The sequence below is a fragment of the Lichenostomus cassidix genome, chromosome 20 (assembly GCF_008360975.1).
Source record: "Lichenostomus cassidix isolate B80296 chromosome 20, HeHo_3.0, whole genome shotgun sequence".
NCBI classification, from domain to species: Eukaryota; Metazoa; Chordata; class Aves; order Passeriformes; family Meliphagidae; genus Lichenostomus; species Lichenostomus cassidix.
The window spans coordinates 7,261,525-7,284,434 of NC_139500.1; the positions used below are offsets into that span (position 1 = coordinate 7,261,525).

Consider the following 22,910-nt stretch of genomic DNA (forward strand, 5'->3'; position numbering starts at 1 on the left):
GGGGCCAAAGGGTGTTGGAGAGCCCTGGCCTTGGGGTGAGGGAGTGGGGAGCGTACCCTGGAAGGAACTGGGAGGAGAGGTGCATCCCACAGTGGATGGTGCAGGAGCACAGAAGGATGATGCACCACTGGTTATTCAGCTGGCTCAGTATCTATCCAGAGAGGTGGTAATGGAGCTCCCAGTCTGCCTGGCTCACCCCAAGGCTGCACCCAGCTCAGCAGGCAGATGCTGGCAGCAGCAAGGAACCCTAGTCTGGAAGCTTTGTCTCCTGGGGGATCCCTTTCCCCTAGGAGAGGGGTGGCAGGGATGAGGGGGACCCCAGAAACATGTTCTAACCCCCAACAGGGACAATGCTGATGACCCAACTGGGCATCCTCAAAATCTTCCCCACTGGGACTCTGCTCCAGGAAAAGGTGTAAATGGGACAGGCCTGGATACAGGCCTTGCAACACTCAGCTGGTGCCAGGCTCCCAGTAGCTGCAGCCAGCAGACTCCTGGACCTGGTGCTCCTGGATCCAGTTAGTGGAGAGGTTACAGTGAGACAGGCTCCAGGTGGGTTCCCACCTGCTGCTCCCAGCCTCTCCTGTAGCAGAGCCTCTCCCCAGAGAGCCCTGCCCTGGCACTCGCATTTCTGGCCTCTCTTGTTACCTTCCCACAAGGCAGCAGGGTGAGCCCTGTCCAGGCATTCCCCTGTCCCCAGCCCACTCCTTCCCCACCCCCCACAGGGCTCAGAGAGTGGCCAGCAGCAGCTCCAGACCTGTCCCATGGTGGGACCTTCATCCTCAGCATTCCCATTTCAATGCAGCCATCACAGGGGAGTCAGACCACAGAGATGTGTGTTTTTATTACTGGGGGACATAGAAAGTCTCTAAGCAAAATGGCTTAAGGCTCTGCTCTAGTGAGGTCTGGCCAGGTTAAATGCTTGGTTCCCACCTATTACAGATTGTGCCCTGGGATGGGTGGGAATGGGGTGCAATGGATTCCTAAAGCTACAGTGCTTGCTCAGGGCTTGTGCTTGGCCAGTCTGGAGCTGGACCCTTGCCTGGGAGCTGGTGTGGTGGCATTACTGGCTGGCACACTTGTGTGTCCCTTCTCTGCGGCCACCTGGATGCTAGGAGCTTGTGCTGCTGGTGGGAAAACCACTCTGAGGGGAGCACCAGCTCTCCCATGCACCCTGAGGTCCGTGCAGAGAGTACCCAAGTGCTAAAGCTACTGCTGGCAACACCTGGGTACCGGCCTGTGGCAGGAGAGACCCCCTCTGTGTTTTGCCCTGACCTGGAGCCTGCAGTAACCCAGGGGCAGAGACCAGTGTCCCCAGCATGCTGGATGCAAAGAGGATGAGCCCAGCATGTGCTGCAAAGCCCATCAGTGTCCGTGAAACCTGCCCAGACAGAGAGTGGCATGTTCCCACCCCAGAAGAGAAGAAGGAGCTGGGCTTGGTGCAAGTTCCAGGCAGCCCAGTGCTCCCTGTCCCACAGTGTTGCATCTCCTTCATCTCTCCCAGGCTGTTGGGTGAATCTCGCTGCTCTCCCTTGGCTGGTGTCACTTCAGACAAGCTGGGATGCAGGAGAATGTCCTCTTCACCCGCAGCAGGAAGGGACTTGTGCTTCTCATGTCTCTGGCTCTTGGGACCAGTCCTTGCACAGCTCCCTCTGTCCTGGACGTTCCTTCTCTCCCTGCTGGGAGCAAGGCCTTTATTTCTTCCTCATCATTGAAAGGGGACATCCCATACTTCTGCTTCAGGTGCCTGCGGACCTGGGAAAGGAGCAAGAAGCAAAATAAGGTGCTGGTTTACACGGGCAGGTCCAAGCCTGCCAGCAAGGGGTGCAGGGAAGAAAGTGAGTCCCCTCAGGACTCATCCTTGGTCTGAGACGGAGCAAAGCACAGTGGCAGAGGTTGCTCCCACCTTGCGGGCTGCGCTGCCACTGAACTCAGACAGCTGCTGCCTAAAGCCGGGGTTGGGGTTGGCGACGGGCCGGATGGTTCGGATGGCATCCAGCACCTCCTCGCTGCTCAGCTCCGTGACGACCATGACGTAGGCAACAACCACAGTGGTACTGCGGGAGATGCCAGCGAGGCTGGCAAGGGAAAGTGCAGAAGGGCTGGGGTTAGTGGCACACCCTGACCCCATGCTTGCTTCTTCCTCCACCCCTGTGCCTCAGATATTTCAGTTCATCCACCCTGTGCTTCTTCCTCCACCCCTGTGCCTCAGATATTTCAGTTCATCTTCTCCAAGGACTTGCCCTCCCAGAGGCCTGAGTCCTTCCAAGGTCCTGGCCATCAGTGCCTATAAATACCCACTCCTCTCCAGGGAACGGGAGCAGCAGCCACTGCATGGCTGCCTGCCCCAAACCCCGCTCATCCCGCATGCTCAGCTGCAGCAGAAAGCTGCCCCAGCTGCAGGACTGCCTGGATCCTGCTGGGTTTGAGCCACAAGCCGCAGCCAAGGGTGGATCCTGGGTGGATCCATGGGCACAGAGCCCTCTGGCACAGGCTGGCTTTGATCAGAGGTCTGCAGCTAAAGTGAGGGGCTGGGGGCTGGATCTCTGCTGAGCTGGGGGGGACACAGCAGTGAGTACAGGGGAAAAAGCATTACCAGTGGACGAGGCAGTTCCCTCCATGCAGGCGACACTGGTGGATAAAACTGATGCATTCCTTGAAGTGCCTCTTGCTAGCAAGAAAAATAAACCAGACAGAATGAGAACTTCAGGGGTGGAACAACATTTTTAGCTGCAGGCAGAGCAGCCCTGCATGTTTGAGTTGTTTTAGAGGCTCTGCCCGGCCACTGCTGAGACCTGAGCAGCTCAGTACTGTTTATTTGCAAGGGAAGGTGGACCTGCCAGCTCATTCTATGCTGGGGACACAGAAGGGGACACTGTGCTGGGGATGCACGGGGCTGCCCTGTGACTTGTGTGACTCATGCTCGGGCACTGGGACGTTGGCTGCTTGCGCGTCCAGCCATGCCTGTGCCCTTAGCTGGATCCACACCCTTTATGTGCTCTCCCCTCTCCAGACACTTCCCAGGGGGATGCTTGGTGCTCCCCTCCATGGGTGCTGCAGAGTGGCTGCCCCTCACCACACTCCAGGGCTCATACCATCACTACAGTCACTGAACTGGGGTGTGGTTGGGGTCCAGGGGTGGTCCCCTGTACTGTGGCATCACATCTCCAGCCTGTGGGTCTCTGTGCTTGAGGAGCTGAAGGCAGCACATTGAGGGCTTGGGAAGCTGTGAGTCCTCACCTCTGGTTGCCCTCCTGTCTCCCCTTGCATCCCTAACCTCCCCAAGTTACTCACATGTTGGCTTCAGGGGTGTCAGGCAGGGGGATGCGGAGGTAGGTAATGTCCTGGAAGACACAATAAGAAGAGGAGAAGCTCAGGCACTGCAGCCAGGGTGCCATACATCGTCAGAGCGGGGCTGGCAGTGCCTTTGCTCCTCACCCACAGCTGCCTGTGGAGTTTTGCTCCCCCCACACTGCATCCCCCTGCATGGGGATGAGGCCACACTCTCCCCCGGGTGAAGGGCAGAGCAAGGGGAGACCAGCAACTCGTGGGAGGGGATGGGAAACAAGATGAGTCTGGAGAGCTGGAAATTGTTTCCTGTCAGTGTTCAAGGCTGGGTTATAGTCACAAGACAGCCAGTTTCCCATGCCGGGGGGCCGCCCAGCTCCTCTGGGATTAGTAACCAGGGAGAGGTGTACGTGCCATGAGATGCTCAGAGAGGGAAGGAAGATGCAGCATGGAAGGAACTGCAGGAATCTACACCTGGTGCAGGACTCTACCTTCAGCAAGGGCTGGGGGGATTCATGGATTGATACGATGTGGGTGATCTTGTTCCGGCTTAGCTGCTCCAGGTCTTTGGCATCTGAAGGATAAAACTAGATATCAACATGTATTCATTTCCTACCCTTCTCTTCCCACAGCACTCCCACCCTGCTTCTACAGCCAGCCAGCACACAGAGCCTTGCTCCAGCAGATCGACTGCATTCCACCCCCATATGCAGCAGTGCAGACGTGGGCAAACATGGAAATCTGGAATGCCAATCCCGTGATCCCAAACCACAGACCTCTGCCTGATCCCTTGTCCTTGTGTTCATGCTGGTTGAACCATTCACACCTGCGCAGAAATGCTCTGTGTCGGCAGGCAGTGTCCCTCCTGCCTGTACTTGTTCCCACTTTGGGAGGAGACATGTGCCCTGCCCACACCTCCTTGAGCAGACACATATGTAGCACTGGGACTTGCTGCAGCCTGAGGGATCTGCTTTATCTTGTCAACTATGGAAGTGGAGCCACAGCAATTTATATCAACTCTGATTTTCTGTAGAAAACACCTGAGCAGTGACTTGATGCTCTCTGGTCTGTCCTTTCTGAAGCTGCATGGACAGAAGGGGGTGTACTCAGCTGTTTGGGGCAATGCCCTGCCTCTCACTTATATTTCAGCATTCTGGCTGTGATCCTGGCCTCTGGTCCAGCACAGCAGTTGTTGCACAGGGAGGGGAGCGTGCTTGTCTTGCTGAGCAGCTTCCGAGTGTCTCCCTTTCATGCCACAACCAGCAGATGCTGCAAGTGCGGCCAGAGAGGAGGGGAAACATTTCCCCATCTCATTCTTTTGGGTTTCTAAACTTTCACGTGGTGTAAAACCTTGGCTCGGGAATCCAGCCTGCAATGTGCTAACAGCATGATGTGAATTTTAATAGGAGGGAGTCTCGAGGGAGATGCTCTGCAGGGGAGCTGCGCTGTGTGTGAGGAGGGAGTTGGGGACTCACACAGCACCTGCCACCTTCCCATCTGCCTCAGCAGGCAGTGATAGCAAGTGGGGATACTGGAATCAAGGCTTACCAGGGTTTAAAGGCTTCCAGCTGGATAAAATATCTCTGTGAGGTTTAATATTGCAGGCCTAGAATTTTGTTGTCACCCCGGATTGCCTGGCAGAGTGATGAGGGATGTTTGGATGGCATCAGATCTAGGCCCCAGAGCACAGGCTGCTCACAGGAAGCCCCCCTGACGAACCTGGGAGCTGGGAGTCCTTGTCCCTCTGCTCCCAGCAAGCCACAGCCCCCCCAGCCCAACCTGAGGTGCTCTGTGGGGCACTCCACGCGGGGCTGCCAATCCAGTGACATTTCCTTAGCAATTCACACCAATGGTTTTAAACTTCCTCAGTGCTTACAGCAGGAATCAAGCTGGCAAAGGAGCCATCAGGGAAGCAGGAGTACTAATAAATGCTGGTTTGTCATGGCAGATGCCAACACTCCGTCATTAACTGTCCCCTGACAATGAAAACCCCTTAAAATGGTGACTTGGGGTGAGAAGGGGTGACTCTGCTTCTGGTAGAAATTGTCTCCTGAGGGTGGGCAGCCCACTGTGTCCTCTCCTACAGCAGCAAAACTGGGGAGCATCACCCTGAAGTGCCCCAATCCTGGCATGGGATCCATATTCCCTCCTTGGCTCCTTTCCCCCATGTATCCCAAGAGCTCAGGGCAGCTGTTAAATCAGGAGACCATGCAAAGGCAGGGGGTCTCTGCCTTGCCTTTCCTGCAGTGCTTTCACTCCCGCTACTGCCAGCCCAAACTGGGTGACAGAGCAGAGCAGGCCGTGGGTGCAGGCAGGGTGGTGGGTGCAGGCAGGGAGGGGGGTGCAAGCAGGATGTCAGGCAGCATTTGCAGGCAGGGAGACACCAACTCAAGCAAGACCCACTCCCCAGCTGGAGAACATTTCTGCAGCAGCTGGGTTCCACTTACCAACGAAGTTCCCAAGGTAGAGGCCAGGAAGGATCTATGGGACACAAGGGGAAGTGGCAGTGTGAGCAGTGACCTTGTGCTGTGGTACCCACTGTGCTGGGACCCATGCTGGGAAGCAATGACCTTGGTTGGAGGGGCCAAAGTTCTGGCATTGACATGACTATCGCCAGTCCAGGGGCAGGAACGTTGCCGGTGCAGCTGGACCTGGGCATTCCCAGGGCTGTCGCTGCCCTGGCATTCAGGATGGGGGGCTGGATGTAGCCCTGGCACCTGCAACCACCCGGCACTGCATGAGAATGGGTGCTGAGAGCCAGACACCGCTTTTTTATTGCTCCTCTTGTTTATCATCAATAAATCCTCCGTTGGGGTTTATTACTGGAGCTCAGCAAGTTGCACACACCTTTGTACAGCCTTGAACTATACCCGTGACCTGAGGAAGTCCTGCTGCCCGAGGGACAGGAAAGCAACAGGCGCAGAGAAGCTTGCAGGGGATGTGGCTGTCCCACTCCAGCCCCAAGATCCGCTCCCCTCACTCTGCACTGCAGGGACCCCATTTCTCACAGCCCAGGCACAGATTGCTCTGGACACTGTACTTTCTGCTCATTTCCCCTGGGAAATTCCACTTCTCATGATGAAAAGATAATTACTTGACAAGGCCTCTCTTAACAGCACTGCAGATGCAGAAGCAGGACACCTTGCAACCCTTCTCAGCCAGAGCTATTTTATATGCTCCCTCACTCACAGCCTGGGCAATGAGTTCAATCCTGTATCCAGCCGGTTTTCCACCAGCTTCTCCCTGCAGCAATATTTGGTGCCCAGGGCAGGTGGACGTGATTTTCACCAGCACAGCTGGTCTCACACTTGTCTCACCGCTCATATTTGGAAACGTTTCTCTCAATTGAACAGCTTAAAGAAGGTTTTTGTTTTTTGTGATTCCTGAGATTTTAGATCAATTTCCTATCGACGGGGTGCCTTTAACTCGCAGCTGCAGCACTGAGAGAAGCGAGTGGGAGAGCGCCAGTTAGCAAGGGCAGCTCCCAAGGGCAGGACACTGAACCATGAATAAACAGCATGTGCCTGTCCCCAGCACCCTGCTGACCCGCTCCTCAAAGGAGAAAACGGGGCAGCACATAAATAAAATAGTGCCCATCCCCTCTGTCCCGTGATGCTAAGCCCCACGCATAGCCCAGCCCCGCTGAGTAGGGGGTGCAGGACCACCACGCTCGGGGTCATACAGGGCTCCCAGCGTGTGCTTGGAGCTGGTTCCTTGGGATTAAACGTGTTGGGAAAGGTTCCCCACTTCCTTGAAGGAACTCGCTGTGACCCCTGCCCTCCACAAGCCCTGGGCAGCTGTCGGGACGAGTCCAAGCACAGTGTCCCTGCTTGTTTCACCTCCGGTTTTGCTCTGCCGGCAGATAAACAAGCTGCCTGAGAGGCGAGCCCTGTGCCCGATCCGGTGCCGGCAGGTGAAACGCCGCTTGGCACGGCAGAGGCAGCCGCCAGGTAAGGGTCTCCCACCGCCGGCACCGGACGAGCCGCCCGAGCACGGCCGAGCTGCAGAGCAGCCGCCCCAGCGCTCCCCGTTACCTGGCTCATGCCGTTCCCCATGGCCGACGGCGGGCGCCGGGGGAGGGGACGGGGCGCGGGTGTCCTTGTCCCCAATGCTGCCGTCCTCCCCGTCCCCGGGCGCAGCTGCCGTCCCCGCTGCCTGGTCGGGTTCCCGTCATGAAGAGCTTGGCTCCCCCGGGATCGCTGCTCGTTCCCAGCGCGGCGAGGCCGAGCCGCTGGCTGTGCCGGGGCAGAGGGGACCGCGGCCGCCGTCCTCCGCGGCTGCTGCCGAGGCCTTTCCCCGGCTGCTCCGGCGCTGCCGCGCACCGGCTGCTGCCTGGCCGGGAGCAGACAAAGGAGGAGAAACTCCCCCCCTGCGCCGTGGCGTGGGAGCACGGGGCCGCGCTGGCTGCTGCCTGTCGCCGCTGCCCGCGGCCGCACAAGGCTGCACTGTTGGGAGAAGAACAAAACCTTTGTCCTGCTCCATCAAGGAAGGTCTGTGCGGCCACGCGGAGAAGCGCCCGGCAGCATGCCCACCTCTGCCCACGCCATGCCCACCCCTGCCTGCAGCATACCTATCCTCGCCCTGCCCACCGCGTGCCCACCCTGCCCGCTCCGTGCCCACCCCTGCCTGCACCACACCTCCCCCTGCCCTGCCGGCTCCACGCCCACCCCTGCCCGTGCCCACCTGCAGCCAGGTACCGCAGGATCCCTGCCCTGCCCGGGGGGCTGCGGGAGCGTCCTGGGGACTTCGCAGAGCCGCAGGATGGGCAGTGCCAGCGAGGACTAAGAGCGAGGGGCTCCCCACCGCCTGTCACCGCCAGCCCGCAGGGAGGGTCAGGCCGAGGGGTGCCCGGGGCTCGGGACAGGGCGGGGGCACAGGCCGGGGGTGTGGGGACGCTGTGGGGTGCGGGTGCGGAGAGCGCCCCCTGGCGGGCAGCCGCGCGGTTGCCATGGGGACGGCGCGCGGGCTCCGGCCCCCTCAGAGGCAGCGGCCGGGGGTCGCGGCCCGGCCCGGCTCACAGCGCGGCCTGGCGGCTTCCCGGTGGTTCCCGGGGGGTTTCCGGCTGTGTATCCCGGCTTCTGCAGATCCCCGCGGCGGCATGTTAAGGCCTATCCGCTCCCTGGCAGGTGAGGGTGAGGACAGCCCCCTCCCCAGGCGTCCCGCCGTGGATGGGGAGTATGGTTGGTAGCTATGGGCAGGTTGGGATGCTGCAGGTACAATAGAATTAATTAGGTTGGAAAAGACTTCTGAGATCATCCAACCTATGACTGAACACCACTCTGTCAACCAGACCATTTCACTAGGTGCCACACGGGTCTTTTCTTAACCACCTCCAGGGATGGTGATTCCACCACCTCCCTGGGCAGCCCATTCTGATGGATAAACACCTACAGCCCTGCCTTCCTCTGGGCAATGTCTCCATGCAGAGCAGTGGCCGAGCGGGATGTGATCCCCCCAGGAGCCTTAGCTCTCACCATGTGTGGGATTTGAGCAGCCTGGTCTAGTGGAAGGTGTCCCTGCCCATGGCAAGAGGCTGGAATGGGATGAGCTTTAAGATCCCTCCCAGCCCAAACCAGCCTGTGACTCTGTGGATGGAGGCTGAGGGTGCTTTGTAACACTGGGTTGACCAGCAGTGGCTCAGGAGTGATGGGGCTGGGCTGCTACAGTGTCACTGTGGGCAGCTGCCTGCCCTGGAGAGGCGGGTTCTGGCTGCACAGAAAAGCTACAGTAGGAATGGTAGAACATGGATTGTAAGACTTGCTGTGTTCTCACTCCTAGTGTTCATGCAGAGAGACAGAAAATTGAAATTGATCTTCTTCCTCCACAAAGAAAGAACAGTTCTCAGTGGTATCCATATATATTTATTTTTCCTCTCAGAATATGTGGTGCAGTTGATCCCCAGATTGCTTCTCAAGGGCAATTAAAGCAAGTCATACTGCGGGAGCATTTGTTGTGCTGAATCTTGTATTTCTCTTTCTACCCAGCTGAGCAAGAACAGCTGCTTAGCAAAGGATCTGAAGAGGTTTCGGAAGCAGTTAGAAATGGAAGTGGGAAAGCCTGAGGCAAGAAAATGTGCCTTTATTCTGAAGACCCTAAAAATGCCTTCAGAGTACTATTTGTTTGTGGAAGAATTTTGCAAGAATCCTGGCATCACTTGGGTTATGAAACTGGTAAGTGTTCTCTCCCAAGGAAAGCGTGAGATGAATGGATGCCTTCGTTCTTCAGAGGGAGAGGAAAATATGCAGGAAACCCACAGGAAGAATTGGGCAGAGCAAGGTGACATGGAACAGCAGTGCTCCTGGCCAGGTTCCTGATCAACATGTACCACCAAAACACTGCTTCTTGTGTAACAGTTTATTTCAGCAGTCGAAAGCTCAATTTATTTGTGGAGCCAAAGTTAACTCAGTGGTGAAGGTATAAAGTGCAGAGCTCTGTGTGGAGGAACAAACTGTGCTCCAAGGGGTTCTGGCTGTGGGGTTATGGCTGAGTTCATGCTCTGAAATCTTTCAGTTCAGCTGCAGGTGTGTAAAGAATGTGAGTGTGTGTGCAGGGCAGGTGGCTAATTGGGCTTCTGGTTAATGAGCATTAGGGCAGCCCCTAAAGATGGAGTTGTGAAAACATCTGCTTGGATTTAGGGAAATCCCATTGTGTTAGATGTCACTTGGTGCAAGTCCAGTGTAAACTCACTGGGTGGAATTCCATCCTGAGAATGTGAAGAGATTCTGGGAGACTCCATTATCACAGAATCCCAGAATGGTTTGGGTTGGAGGGGATCGTAAAGTTCGTCTCATTCCATCCCCCTGCTATGGGCAGAGACACCTTCTACTAGACCAAGTCGCTCAAAGCCCAGTCCAGCTTGGCCTTGAACACTTCCAGGAAGAGATATCCATTACCAGTCTGGAGCACAATTGAGGTAGATTTAGGTGGCATGAACTTCTCTCTGCCCTGCAAGTAGAGCAGGGCAGCCTTATGCTCTGAATCATGTTTGTCCCCCCAAACCTGCAGCTGTCTGGAGGTGTGTTGAACACAGCAGCTTCCACTTCAGCCAGTGACCTGGGGATTAAGGAAAAACTGCGTTTCCTTTAGAAATTCTGACAATACCGTGTGACACTGAGAAATGCCTTGCCCGTGCCAGAAGATTCAAGCCATTTAACGCCCTAAGTGTTGTGCTGTGATACATAATTATAAACACACCCCTGCGAGTGAGCAGTCCCTCTGTTTTGTGCAGTAGGTCTGGTGAGGAGGCTGGGACAGGAGGATTTGTCTTACCCTTGTGAGAAGTGACTGGGAGGTAATTATGCAAACTAACTCGTGAATTACAACCAGGAGGATAGCAGCTAGTGATTATCTAACTCTACAAATGGGAACGTGTTAATTGGCAACAAAACCCTTATATTAAGCTGATTTTATGCCCCACAACCTCAATTAACATTGTAAATAACCAGAACACAGTAAATAAGGATATATGAAAAGCCTGTGATTACTGAAATTACACCAACAACTTAAATAGATTGTGGCTGACCTCAAAACTTGCAGGCAAGTAAAAATAAATTCCGTGTTAGTCCTTCTGTTGGTCTGGGTTTTGGAGCAGCCCTGTGTAGTGACGTCCTGGGTTGCCCCTTCCCACACTCAGAGGCAGTAGTAAGTCAGGATATATCCAGTGCCTCATCCCAGGGCTGGAGGAAGCTGGACCTGGGGACCAGCATCCCAGGAAGCTGTGCTCCTAGGGTGCCTTATTTGGGCTATTCCTCACCCTCTTTTATGCAATGCGCAGCCTAGGCTGTCTTCAGGATTTTTCTGCTCATTTGCCATAGATCTCCAACATGTTTTTTGACTTTTCTGTTTAATTAAGTTCTTCTGTAACATACACAAATTTAAAATGGGACTTAAAATTCCCAACAACATATGTTGCGTTACGTATATTTCTGGAAGCGTGTGACAGAGTTTGTTTATTTGGTGCTGTGGGAGTTCCCCATAGGCTGCCTGCTCTGCCTTTCCTCCAGGAATCCTCCAAACACAAATATGTGGGGTTTTTTGTTGGATCTCCCTGCCCCCATAACGTTAAATAAACGTGCTTGCACAGGAACAGCTGATGAATCAGGTTATGCAGGTCTTCGGCACTGAAATTCTGGAAAACTACAGGAAATGCTAACGTTAAAGCCGCTAAGTCTGTCCTTCCGTCTGTAGGTTGGCAAGTCACAAGGTGGGGGAATGTTCCTGAAAACTGAAATATATAGTTGATTTAAGAAGGTGAGGATGACTGTCTTTTTTCTGGGAATATCCAACAGGCATTTTGTTCTTTTGCTCTTTTTTCATCCTCTCCTTCTGCCAGTGGCTTCATCTGTTCTCCCATGCCCTCTTCCTGCAATATTCCTTCATCATTCTCCAGGGCAACAATAAAGGTTTTTACAATGGATTTTCCCAAATGGCTAGATATTTTCTCTGGGATCTGATTTTTTTACACTTTGTGTACATATTTATATATAGACTTCCAGTCTCAGGTACATCTAACACTAGGCAGCAACTGGGTTGTATTTTATATCTATATAATATGTGCATGCTTTGTAATATATTTATACCATACATTCTTAGGGTGGTTGTGCACAGGGCCAGGAGTTGGACTTTGATCCAAGTAGGTCCCTTTCAACTCAGGATTTTCTATGATTCCAGCAGGGTAAGAAAAGGACTGTGCAGTTCTACTGCTTGGTATTAGATGCATCAGATGAACCTTGTCACTTCCAACTCTTGCAAACACCTACAGGACTCGGCTAGCCCATTGCTGCTGCTGCTGTCACCCTGTCTCTCTCCAGTCCTTTTTCATTGGAAAACTGGTGTCACCAGATCACTGGAAATGTCAGTTTGACAAATCAGCTCGGAACAAAGCTGAAATGTCACTCCTGGTTTTACTGTTAGAGGTTGAATTTTGGCAGCCTTTCTTCTTCCTTGGGTTCACAGAATGTAAGGACAGGGTGATTCACGGGAGAGAACTATTTGATTTTCAACGTGTCACACTTGCTGCTGTATTGAGTTTGATAGCTTTCATTTGATTAACACATCTTCCCAAATAGTATGCCACCTCAATTTGATGGTTTAGCAGACAGGAAAATCCATCAGTTCTCTCTGTGAAAGTTCAGCAGAGTTCATGCTCGCTCTGAATGATCAAAAGACTTTCCAGAGTGGGGGTGCAGCAGGCTGTCTTGGGGGAAGGTTTGGGAACGTGGTGACATGAAGATCATGTTCAAAGTCCCCTGCCAGGGGCAGGGACACCTTCCACTAGACCAGGTTGCTCCAAGCCCCATTCAGCCTGGGCTTGAACACTGCTAGGGATGTGTGTTATAACCCAACTTTGAGTGGTAATTCAGGTTCTTGTTAACAGATCCCTTGGGGTGAATTAGAGTGAAATGACACTGCCTTACCAATGTACATGTATGAGACAGGTTTATTTTAAAACAATTTAAAAGAAAATTAGGTATACAGCTGTTTTATTATTTTCTATAAAAATATAAAAATAACACAAAGTGAAAACATAAGGGAAAGAAGGAAAGAAAGAAAGAAAGAGAAAGAAAGGCCAATAGTAGATAGTGGATAGGAAAAATATCACCACCAATGGATCCATTGATGAGATTTGATCATTGCAATTTCAATGTCTGTGGTCTGCATGATGGTCACAGTCTTGATCCATTGGGAGCTCACCCAGCAAAGACTTCCATGGGTTATATGTGTTCAGTCTTAGGGGAAATGCCTCAATACCTTCTTTGGGGGGTAGTTTTACTCTGTCAGATGCAGCTATGCCTTATCGGGAAGGAGGAAATTGGCAAGGTAGAAACTATTACTGCACCTCTGCAGGATCTTCTTCTTATCAGCCTTTTCCCTTATCTGATGCAATAACACTTTGTCTAAGTGGGTTATCTGGGAAACAATAGATCGCAGGGCTCAACCAATTTATCTAAACAAACTTTGGTTTATCACAACAGGGCATTCACAGCTTCTCTGGGCAACCTGTGCCAGTGCCTCACCCTGATGTACAGCACTAGCTCAGGGTAGTTGTTCTGATTTTTACTATTTTTGGTCAGATAACATCATACAGTGTTGGATTTCAGCTCAGGTGGCTGAAGACTGGGAAAATAGTTAGGGACAGACAAGGAAAATAATTAATTGTCTCTGGGGCACAAAGGATGGTTAGAATGAGAATTGCATGTTTGCTTGTTCAGTGTCTGTTTGTCTTGGATCCTTATCTCTGTTTCATCCCAGATGTTCCTCTCACAAACGTGGCAGCACGAAAGACTGTACCTGACTGATCCCAGCCAGGTGAGGGGGATGTGCTGCCTGCAGGTTATTCCCTGCTTCCTGCTGTGGGATCTCTGGCAGGGGCAGGTGAGCTGACCTCACCCTGCCAGCTGCCACATATGCTGCAGCCACTTAACTGTGCTGCCTCTTCTCCTGACACACAGCCAGGTGATTTCCTTGGTGGCAGCTTTAGGCAGGAGGCTGGGCTAGCATTCTGCTTTAATGTTGCCTTGCGCATCTATAAGGTGGATCTCTTTTACTTTAAACTCAATAATGGTCTGGTTAGTGCGCTCCTGGGAGGTAGATGTAGCTTAGCCCTTCACTTCTGAGACCTCAGAGAGAGAGCAAGGCTGGCATTGCTGCACACAGCTGTCACTGTTAAACTGCCTCTCTCAAGAGGCAGAAAGAGAGAGAGAGGGAGAGAGGGAGAGAGGGAGAGAGGGAGGAAAAAAAAGAAATTAAATAGGTTGTCAGATTCCTTGTGAATCTGAGAATGGTTTCTGAGCATAATGGAGGATGGTATTGAACTTCCCATTTTATGGGCTGTTTCCTTCTATAAATCTCTCTTGTTAGTAGGGAAAGGAGCGCCTTTGCAGTACGCTGACAGAAAAGAAGACATCAAGTACTGCTGGAGAACTTCTGAATGGGATCTGGGCACTGTTTTCTCCTATAGCTGTACAGCAGTCAAGCCTGGAAAATTTAAGTGCTGTGTGGGGTTGGTGGCCCCAACCTTCTGGTCTCTGGCCTTTTACTGAGAATTCTTGCTGGACTGCAGAGATGATGATTGAAAACAAATCACATGGACTAAATGTGTGGTCATCTGTTGGGAATGACTTTGTGTAATTGTTTGGATGTCCCAGGGCTGAAGGTGGGTGAGTCCCGACAGTGGACAGTGGGACAGTGCCTGAGTCCCAGGTGTGGGGCAGGGCCAGTGGAGGTTCTCATTGTGGATATGGACAAACACTTTCATCCAGTGTTCAGAAGGGGATTAGCAGTGACAAGTGCTGCTTTGACCTCCTGGGCTGTGACATCCCAACTCATCAGGATCTGAACCCCTCAGTGTATTATTAAACAGACAAGGTGTTATAGTGTCAGGTCAGCTGCTGGCCCTGGGACAGGGGTGTCTCATGATGCCTCTACACCTTGCAGGTTTGCCAGCTGAGAGTGAGACGGTGTGGTGCTGCAAGTGAGGTGTACAGGTGTGTGAACTGGTTACATGAAGGAACCTGCCACCTGGAAGGATACAGCTGCTTTTACTCAGAGTATCAGGCTTTTTAGCTGGGTGCAGCACCATGTAACTCTGTCAGATCTCTAGCCCTGTGTTGTGGAACCCTGCCAACCTGGCTATTTCTGGAAGATGTTCCCCTTCAAGTACCAGCAAATCACAAGTATCACAGCACTTGCCAGAGATGGAGGGTTATGATCATCTCTCCTGCTTATGTATCCTACAGCAGTGCCCTGATAAACCTCCCTCCAGAGTGGTTTGGCTGCTAGCAATGAACATCACCAGGTCCATGGTACACTCACTGAGATGCAGGCCAGGAACTGAGGTACCTAAACAAAAAAAAAAAAACCAGAAAACCCTTTTAAAACAGAATTTTATTCCATTGGTTTTGTTTGTTTTTTAACACAGGTTTTCTCCCTGCTTAAGTGAAAAATAATTATCGTGAAAGTTCAGCTGAAATTCTCAGAAATTTATCTGCTGCATATGCAACCCAAGTATTGCAACAGCAGGAACCTGAGAATGCAACTGATTTGTCATTACAAGAGTTGAGAGGAACAGCAAATAGTACTACAAAAATGACAAGCAAAAATAGGATTATTATTCTTTCAGCATTAGTCATGTAAAGTGCAAGAAGAACCATCGGTAAGGCAGTTTCTCTTAGATGTGACTTACGTTGATGGTTCTCTCCTATGAAATGTCTCTAATTTCTTTTTTTTTCCTCTTCTTTCTAACAAGACATGGTCACTGGTATTATCTGTTACAGCCCTGTGTCCTGTCAGTTTCAGCCCAGTATTTCACGTGGTGCCACTGGGGACAATTTTATTTCAAATGACCAAATAAATTCTGCTCTGTTCTGGTCTGAGATGGCTCCAATGTGCACTGTCTACTCTGTTCACAGCCTCAAACAAAATTACTGCTAAGGCAGCCTGCAGGTAAAGAGCTGGAGTAACTTCAGTCAGGAAAGAAATGAATTTGAATGAAAGTCCTCAATGTCATCACAGTGCTGCTGGGCTCTCAGAAAGATATCTGAACACACTGCTGGGAACCTGTTCCCTGCAGACACCCACATCTGCAATTAAAAAGGGTTAATGCTCATTCTGTGAACCCTCCTCAGCACTTACTGCTTCAGCATGACTTTATTTTTCACTTTTCTTTCTGGAAGCCAAAGGGATTTTTTTTTCTTTAGTATCATCAAGAACAGGAATAGAAACTTTGCAATAAGCTCAGAATGTTCTTTGGCTCAGCACATGGGAAAGAGATTTAGGGTTGGATTTCCTATTGCTTCACACTCACTCCTGCCTGCTAACAGGGTAATGATTTTGTGGGCAGGCATTCTTCTTAATGAGCCATTGGCAAAACTGCCTGTTTCTCCCTAATTTACTGTTATATCTCCTCAGCTGAGTTCTAGAGGTAAACACTTTGCCTTCCTGCACTGCCAGCTGCCAGAGAGACTCTGAACTCAAGTTCATCTTCTGAAAGACCCACTTTGCATTATGAACAGGAAGAGCAGGGGTGAAGATGTTTATCACTTTCTGAGGGATTTTTATTAGAGTGTTTGGGATGGATGGTCTGGTTTCATGATTTTCTTGGCAACTGATCATAATCCTTAACCTTCATAGTGATTAAATGATGAATATCCAGAAACAGAGCAAAGTAAGGAAGCATGTTGCCCCTTCAGAATGGGAAAACAAGGCAGCATGGGGCTGCCAAGGGACTGGAGCCCGTGTTGGAGCCAGGACTTGCACAAGAGCTCTCTGTCAGAGGTCCTTGTGCACTGTGCCTCCCACTCGTGCCACTGCAAGAGCGGTGTGTTCCCAGCAGCCACTCTTGCAGCATTTTGTGATTGGCTTTACAAGTGTGCTAACCCCAGATATTAATAGCAGAAAGATGTCCCTTGCTTTCAGCTGTTCAGCTGTGTCCCTGGTTGTCTGGGAGTTGATTCCTGCATGCAGCCGGGGAATTGTCATTACTCAGGTACTTCAGTCTGTGGGTTTCATGCCATAGGCTGACAGGGAAGGATCAGCATGTTGGAGGCTTTGACCTAGTCTGGAATGACAGACCTGTCAGCAGAGGGGGAGATTTGGGTGGTCTGGTGAATGAGAACATCATGGCAAACACATGTTCTGCACATTTGGGTGCAGAATTCATCCAGTGCTGGCAGGTGCCCTGCTTGGTCTTGAAGCTGTCAGCACGTCTGCAGGAGGGGAGCACACATCTTCACTGGAGAACAAGAATGGGTGTGTGAGCAATTAAGGGATTAGGAGACCAAAAGAACCAAATGTTTTCAAAAAAAAGGCTCTCTGCAGTTGCTGTGGTCACTGTTTATTGGGCACTTTCCTGAAGCTAGCTGTGTATTTTACTCATGGGAAGCAGTGCTTGTATTCTCTGTACTTGGAGAAGCTGAAACACATTTTACTTTTTGCCATGCACACCTCAGTGTGTCTACAATCATCTCTGGCTGTGGATTCTAACAAACAACCCATGAGTACAGCATCACCTGAAAGTGAAATGTCACCTTGCCTCTACAGGCAGGGAGAGGAAGGTGACATGTAATTCACCTGATAATGTTTTCATTGCGGCTGCTGTGATCCCAGGAATAAACAACAGAAGCAGCTTTTCAGGAATCTCCCTTCAGAGCAGAAAGTGTGGTGTTCATCCCAAACTTGGGGTAGGAGAGACCCTCATGGATGAAGTTCACTCTCCCTTCATGTCGGGCAGCAGCAGCTCCCACTTCTCCCTGAACACTGGCTCAGCACAAGGCACTAGCTCTTTTGCTTGAGAGTTTCCCAGTTTGGAAGCTGCAGTGGGCTGGAATGAGGTATTTTAGCTGACACAGGGATGCGTGGCTGCTCAGCTGGCCCTCTGCACTGCAGAGCTTACTTCTGTTCCGTGTGAGAAAACAAAGGGGCTAAACACATTCTGCACAGCAAAACAAAGCTTTTAGGGCAGGCAGGCACCTGATCCTCCTCCTGCTACTACTATGGAAACATGTCAGAGCAGAGAACCTGTTGCCATGAGACTGTAAAAATAACCTCGCCATCACGTTATGGAGACACGGACTGGCTGCACCACACAGGTTATGTAAGAGCAGCTCCAACACTGGGATGTGGCACTCTGAGCTGCCTCCTGCTCCCAGGAGACAGGCAAGCTTCTGAAAAAGCTACAGGCAAGACAGTTGAGGTAGTAAGTCTGTTATTTTTAGTCTGTGTATCTGAAATGTAAGCCCGAAGTGGACAGAGACACATTTAGGGCATGTAGTGTCAGCAGCAGATTTTTAAAAGTTAGACCAAGCAATGGTAGCTGGGTTATTAGGTTTAAAGGAATCACACCTTGGTTTTAAAGGGCCTGAAACAAGGTATTTTTATGAAATCTGTGTAATTTGAAGAGTGTGTGGAACTGGCCAGAGCAGAAGGCCTTCCTAAGTTGGAAGGTGGTCAGGGAGACAGGGAAATGCTGGTGCTATGTTTGAAGTTGTCATGGCTGGGAAAAAGGAAAGAGAGCAATGGACCAGGCCCAGCTCCGTTACTCGTGCAAGGTTTGGCACAAGAGGTGAGCAACCTCAGAGCTGGACAAAGGACAAGAGCCATGTTTACAGCTCTTAAACTCTATCCAGAAATATCACAACAGAAGTTCAAAAATAAAGGGCTTGGCTGGACCAAGACACTTCCCTGTATGCAGAAAAAAAATCACACTCACTGTAGTCCTGTACTAATTATCACAATTTTTTTAAAATCGTATGCTCTTTACCAAGTTAAGCACTTGGGGAAGCACATTCAGATTAGAGGGGGAGTGCAAAACTCAGCAAATTTAAAAAACCTTTTCAGAAATGACTACTGGTTACATCAATTGTCCTTTTACTACGAGACAAACTCAGTGACTATTCCTTCTCAGCTCTCCTCAGGCTGCTTTTTTAAATATACCCATGTTTTATCCCTTCATCTAGTCCTGAAAGCCTCATTTCTGTAGTCTCTTGCCTTCCAACAGTGGAGCATGTTTTCCCAGTGAGACTAAAAGGATGCTGCCTCCTCCTGCACCTCCCTACACATCTTTAGAGATTCCTGACATGCCTCAGATGTACAGCTTTGCTTTGTTTGAGGGCGTGCACAACTCCTCTTCTGTGCTTCAGGCATGTGGAGGATTCCCAATCCCTCCCACTCTTGTTCCCAACGTGACAAAGGACCAGCTCTGAAGTCAAACCCCAGAAGTGCTCACGTAAACCCCAACAAGGAACAGGCACATGGAGTCAGGAATGTCCCACTGCTCTGCTTTTAATGATCCCACTTGCACCCCAGCCAGGGGCATTTGCCCAGCGCTGTGTCCAGCACAGCTCTGCCACCCAAGTCCCAGCACAGAACAGGAAAGGTTTCTGATCCAAGGAAACCACAGTGTTGTAGCTGGGGAGCCAAACTCTTCCCAGGGCCCTCACCAGAGTGGGCTCTGGACACACCAATGTCCTGCAAATCCCAAGGGCTGTAGCTATTGAAGCATGAGCCCCACAGTCACAGCCAAACAAGCTGTGACAATGGTATGGCCACCTCAGCCCTCCAGGATGCGGTTGATGAGCTTCATTTCCTCAGCAGACATGGGATTCAGGTTAAACCCCTTCAGCTCAGGTTTACCTGAAAGAACACATGGAAAAAATTAGGATTTTGACACAAAAGCAGTGAAGCAGTTCGTGCTAAACTCAAGAGGGGCTGTGGGGAGGGCAGGGACAGGCCTGAAAGCTGAAGTGGGGTCAGCCCAGTGTGGTGTCAGAGGAACTTTAGGGGGCTGGTGTGTGATAGCTCCCAGTGCTGCTGGGACAGGGAGGGAACAGCAAAACTAGTGGGGAACCAGCTGCAGGAACATGGAGCTCAGGAATTCCTGGACCCTCCTGATGCATCAGTCTGCCCCCAACCACTGAGCAGGTTCCAGAGCAGGCGTTTTTACCTTGAGCTTCATATAGCCGGTTGACCTTCACACGCAGCTCTTTCCGGAGGTTGTTTATCTCCTCATCCAGCTCTTCCTGGTCTGGAATAACAGAGGCAGGAGTAAGGATGACTGCAGGGGCTCTGGGATGAAGGCTCAATCCCCATGGGACACAGCACGGGGGTCCCACCCTGCCCTCCACCACCCACGAGGCCAAGCAGCTTTGTGCATCCCAATGCACAGCACGGACCAGAATCAGCCTGTGACTGCCATCGAGAGGTTTTGGACACCTCAAACCCTATCCACGGATAGAATCCCGTTAATTTAACAAACATTCTTGTTAATTATGGTGCTTGTTAAAACGCTTATAGCTACAAGGAGCCCTCGGGGTGAGAGGCCTCACCCTGCCGCAGCATTTCCCGGGTCTTCGCCTTCGGCAGCTCGATGAACATACTCCCGAAGCACACCATGGCCTTCTCTGGGGAGAAAAGAGGGAAGGGAAGGGGAGCTTCTCAGAAAGGCTCTGAGCAGAGCCGCTCCCCGAACACGAAATCCCGGTGGGCTCAGCCAGCCCGGCCTCACCGTCGGGCTCCGGGTCCTTCTGCAGCGCCCGCAGGGCCTCGCGGTTCCGGTTCCGCTTCACGTCCAGGTCCACGATCTGCAAGGGGAGCGAGAGAAGCGGGAGCGGCCGGGGCTCGGGGCTACGGGCGGCGCGACAGGGAGAGGTGGGGATGCCCACCGGGGCTGGGTCGTACCTGCTGCCGTGCCGCCAGCACGTCCTCGGCCAGCTCCTCCACCTCGGCCAGGTAGCGCAGCACGAAGGCGGGGTCCCGGGCCATGGCGGGCTCTGCACCGGGCCGCCACCGGCTCCGCTCCGGGTCCGCCGCCGTTCGGCTCCGGGCCGCAGCCGCAGCCGCGCAGGCGGGTTCCGCGGCGGGAGCGGCCGGGGCAGCGCGCCCTCTCGCGGCCGCCGGCGGGAGCGCTCCCCGGTCTGGGGATCAGCGGCTGGCGGTGGCGCCGGTGGGGCGGAGCGGCGGGACCGAGCGGGGCTGCGAGCGCGCGTGGCCGGGATGGCGAGATGGGCAGCGAGTGGCCGTGGGCTGGGAGGGAGACGCCCGTCGGCCCGACACCAGCGTGGGATCTTGTCCCCCGTGTGGACTGACGATCTCGGGACTGGCTCCGGGATGGCCCCATCCCCACGGGACTCGCCGCCCGGCAAAAGAATGGAGGGTTCGGTGTGGCCATGTGGCGCTGAGCCACAGAGCGGGGGTCTTGGCACCGCAGCCGGCCCCCAACCCACCCCGCTCCCCACAGCCCGCAGGGACGGGGGCTGAGAGCCCCTGCCTCGCCTGGTCCCCTTGTGTGTGAATTATTTATGACTTGTCACAGCCTGTCCCCTCGCCCCCAGCACCACCGTCTGTCTCCTCTTCCTTGCTGCTTCCCAGCACAGTACCGCTGTTGGCAGCTGGGCCCTTGGAGCATCAGGTGGCCTCTCTGTCCTCTTTTTGTCCCAGAAGGCAATAAAGGGCACTCAAAGCGTGGGGCGATGAGCTCAGGTTTCCTTTCGTGCAGCTGGTGGCTCATCTGTAGCTCAGAGTCCAGGACCTGCCATCCCCAGGGAGTGGGGCTGGTTGTGGTCCCGGCAGCTTGACTCACCCTCAGCCATCTCCGGTGCCCCCCATCTGTGTCAGGCACAGACCAGTCCCGGGAATGCTCTGGCAGGGCACCACATCCATCTGCTGCCCTGAACGACCCTGTCTGCAGGAAGGGAAATACATTCCACCTCAAAATGGCTTTTATCCCCTTCTTTCTGCCCCACCCAGCCGTGAGCAAGAGGACCTGGAAAAATGGGGTGTGGGAGATGCAGGGAGACCTGGCACTGATGGTGAAGACTGGCAGAACCTCACCATGTGCATTCTGCAGTGGGAAAGGGGCCCGAGGAGTCCACCTAGGGCTGCTGGGTTACAGGGGACACAGGTTTCCATGTCCCATGTCCCTACTCTGGACAGCCCTGAAATAGCACCTTAGGTTTTTGAATGCAACCCTGTCCCCAGGTGGCCATCTCTGCCACCCTGGCTGTGCCACTCAGCTGCTGCTTCCCTGGTGATGGTGGAGGGACCTCTGGTCTGTCTCAGATCAGTGCTTTGATGGGAGGGAGGCTCAGTCACCTGCCTGAAGCAGGAACTGGGGCCAGGGGAGAGGAGAACCCCCAGCACCTGGGGGCCCTGGCACGTGTCCATCATGGGACGCATTTGACAAGGAGCTCCCCAAAGGTGACCCCAGTGCTGCAGCCCCTCTGGACTGCTGGAGATGGGGACCACAGGGGACAGGGATAGAGGGAGCGAGGCAGTGGCTGGCTGGTGGTCACCACACTTCTGTGGGCAAATAATCCCTTAAGGGAGATTACCCAGATCGGAAGATTACTGGCCCTAATCGCATAAGGTCATTTGTTTCAGTTAACTGAGATCTCTGTCTGCAGCATCATTGGCTTCAGGGGAGCAGTGAGAGAGAGTACTGGAGCACACACAGGCACTCCAGGCTGGGAGTGATCTGCACTTGGGTTAGATTCCTTCCTGACATCAACCAGAAAGTGTACTGGGATTGGGGCTGGATGCCAATGCTGGAAAATGCTCATTTGTCAGTGGGAGCAGCTGGCTGGAGATCTGAAAAAGAAGGAAGGAGGGAGGACTTTCAGAGTCTGGGCGGGAGGGATGGGATGGGAACGGGGACAAGGACAGGGATGGGGATAGGGATAGGGATGGGGATGGGAACAGGGATGGGGATGGGATGAGATGGAGATGGGAATGGGCATAGGAACACGGATGAGGATGGGATGGGAATGGGAACAGGGATGGGAGCAGGCTGATTGAGTCTTGGCAGCAGTGGAAGGAAACAGTGACTCTGGGGTTGCCAGTGACAGTGCAATGAAGGCAGGGTTTTGCCAGGAATGTTGGGCTGCATGGAAGGGTGGGGACTGCTCTCCCTGGGAAGGTGGGGCCCAGCTCAGCATGGGCATGGGGGAAGCTGCAGCTGAGGGATCATAAAGCCATGGGTATCTGGAAAACATTCTCAGGGCAGTGAGAAGTGGCTGGTAATGCGCTCTGCGGCCTCTCCCCAAGAGCCAAGCTCTGAGCCAGCCACAAATCATCATGGATTTCTCCTGGAGCCAGCGCCACAGGCAGACATTCTGCTTGGAAGCTGG

The 22,910-nt window shown here is 52.8% G+C and overlaps 3 protein-coding genes across 8 annotated transcripts; 1 reads left to right on the top strand and 2 right to left on the bottom strand.

The window, feature by feature from the left end:
* Positions 1-819: 819 nt before the first annotated feature.
* On the bottom strand, positions 820-7,457 carry DUSP15 (dual specificity phosphatase 15). Its single transcript, XM_085079505.1, has 7 exons — positions 7,323-7,457; positions 5,736-5,769; positions 3,780-3,862; positions 3,295-3,344; positions 2,597-2,671; positions 1,907-2,078; positions 820-1,755 (listed from the first exon to the last, which is right to left on the bottom strand). The coding sequence occupies exons 1-7, from the start codon at positions 7,341-7,343 to the stop codon at positions 1,543-1,545; spliced, it is 648 nt and encodes a 215-aa protein (XP_084935631.1). The 5' UTR covers positions 7,344-7,457; the 3' UTR covers positions 820-1,542.
* Positions 7,397-18,942, top strand: LOC146428692 (uncharacterized). 6 transcript variants are annotated; one of them, XM_085079499.1, is made up of 4 exons: positions 7,397-8,414; positions 9,067-9,135; positions 9,273-9,462; positions 10,244-11,704. In XM_085079499.1, exons 1-3 carry the CDS (start codon positions 7,397-7,399, stop codon positions 9,347-9,349), a joined length of 1,164 nt encoding a protein of 387 aa, XP_084935625.1. In that variant the 3' UTR covers positions 9,350-9,462; positions 10,244-11,704. The 6 variants fall into 6 exon arrangements, with proteins under 6 accessions (XP_084935625.1, XP_084935626.1, XP_084935629.1 ...); XM_085079500.1 differs by having other exon boundaries at positions 9,273-9,458; positions 11,372-11,704; XM_085079503.1 differs by lacking the exons at positions 9,067-9,135; positions 9,273-9,462; positions 10,244-11,704 and adding exons at positions 15,209-15,442; positions 18,785-18,942.
* A 108-nt stretch (positions 18,943-19,050) lies between these two features.
* Positions 19,051-20,600, bottom strand: PDRG1 (p53 and DNA damage regulated 1). Its single transcript, XM_085079506.1, has 5 exons — positions 20,464-20,600; positions 20,291-20,366; positions 20,112-20,186; positions 19,730-19,810; positions 19,051-19,419 (listed from the first exon to the last, which is right to left on the bottom strand). Exons 1-5 carry the CDS (start codon positions 20,545-20,547, stop codon positions 19,337-19,339), a joined length of 399 nt encoding a protein of 132 aa, XP_084935632.1. The 5' UTR covers positions 20,548-20,600; the 3' UTR covers positions 19,051-19,336.
* Between the last annotated feature and the right edge of the window lie 2,310 nt (positions 20,601-22,910).

Bases quoted from the DNA above. Each gene is read 5' to 3' on its own strand.
- DUSP15 (XM_085079505.1), bottom strand. From the start codon at position 7,343: ATGGGGAACGGCATGAGCCAG. The intron at 3,345-3,779 runs GTAGAGTCCTGC...TGTGTCTTCCAG, and splicing joins CCCCCCAGCCCTTGCTGAAG to GACATTACCTACCTCCGCAT. The intron at 1,756-1,906 runs GTGGGAGCAACC...CTCCTTTCCCAG, and splicing joins GTGGCAGCGCAGCCCGCAAG to GTCCGCAGGCACCTGAAGCA.
- LOC146428692 (XM_085079499.1), top strand. From the start codon at position 7,397: ATGCTGCCGTCCTCCCCGTCCCCGGGCGCAGCTGCCGTCCCCGCTGCC. The intron at 8,415-9,066 runs GTGAGGGTGAGG...TCTCACTCCTAG, and splicing joins GCCTATCCGCTCCCTGGCAG to TGTTCATGCAGAGAGACAGA. The intron at 9,136-9,272 runs GTATCCATATAT...CTTTCTACCCAG, and splicing joins AGAAAGAACAGTTCTCAGTG to CTGAGCAAGAACAGCTGCTT.
- PDRG1 (XM_085079506.1), bottom strand. From the start codon at position 20,547: ATGGCCCGGGACCCCGCCTTCGTGCTGCGCTACCTGGCCGAGGTGGAG. The intron at 19,811-20,111 runs GTGAGGCCTCTC...CTGTTATTCCAG, and splicing joins CCGGGAAATGCTGCGGCAGG to ACCAGGAAGAGCTGGATGAG. The intron at 19,420-19,729 runs GTAAAAACGCCT...GTGTTCTTTCAG, and splicing joins CCGGCTATATGAAGCTCAAG to GTAAACCTGAGCTGAAGGGG.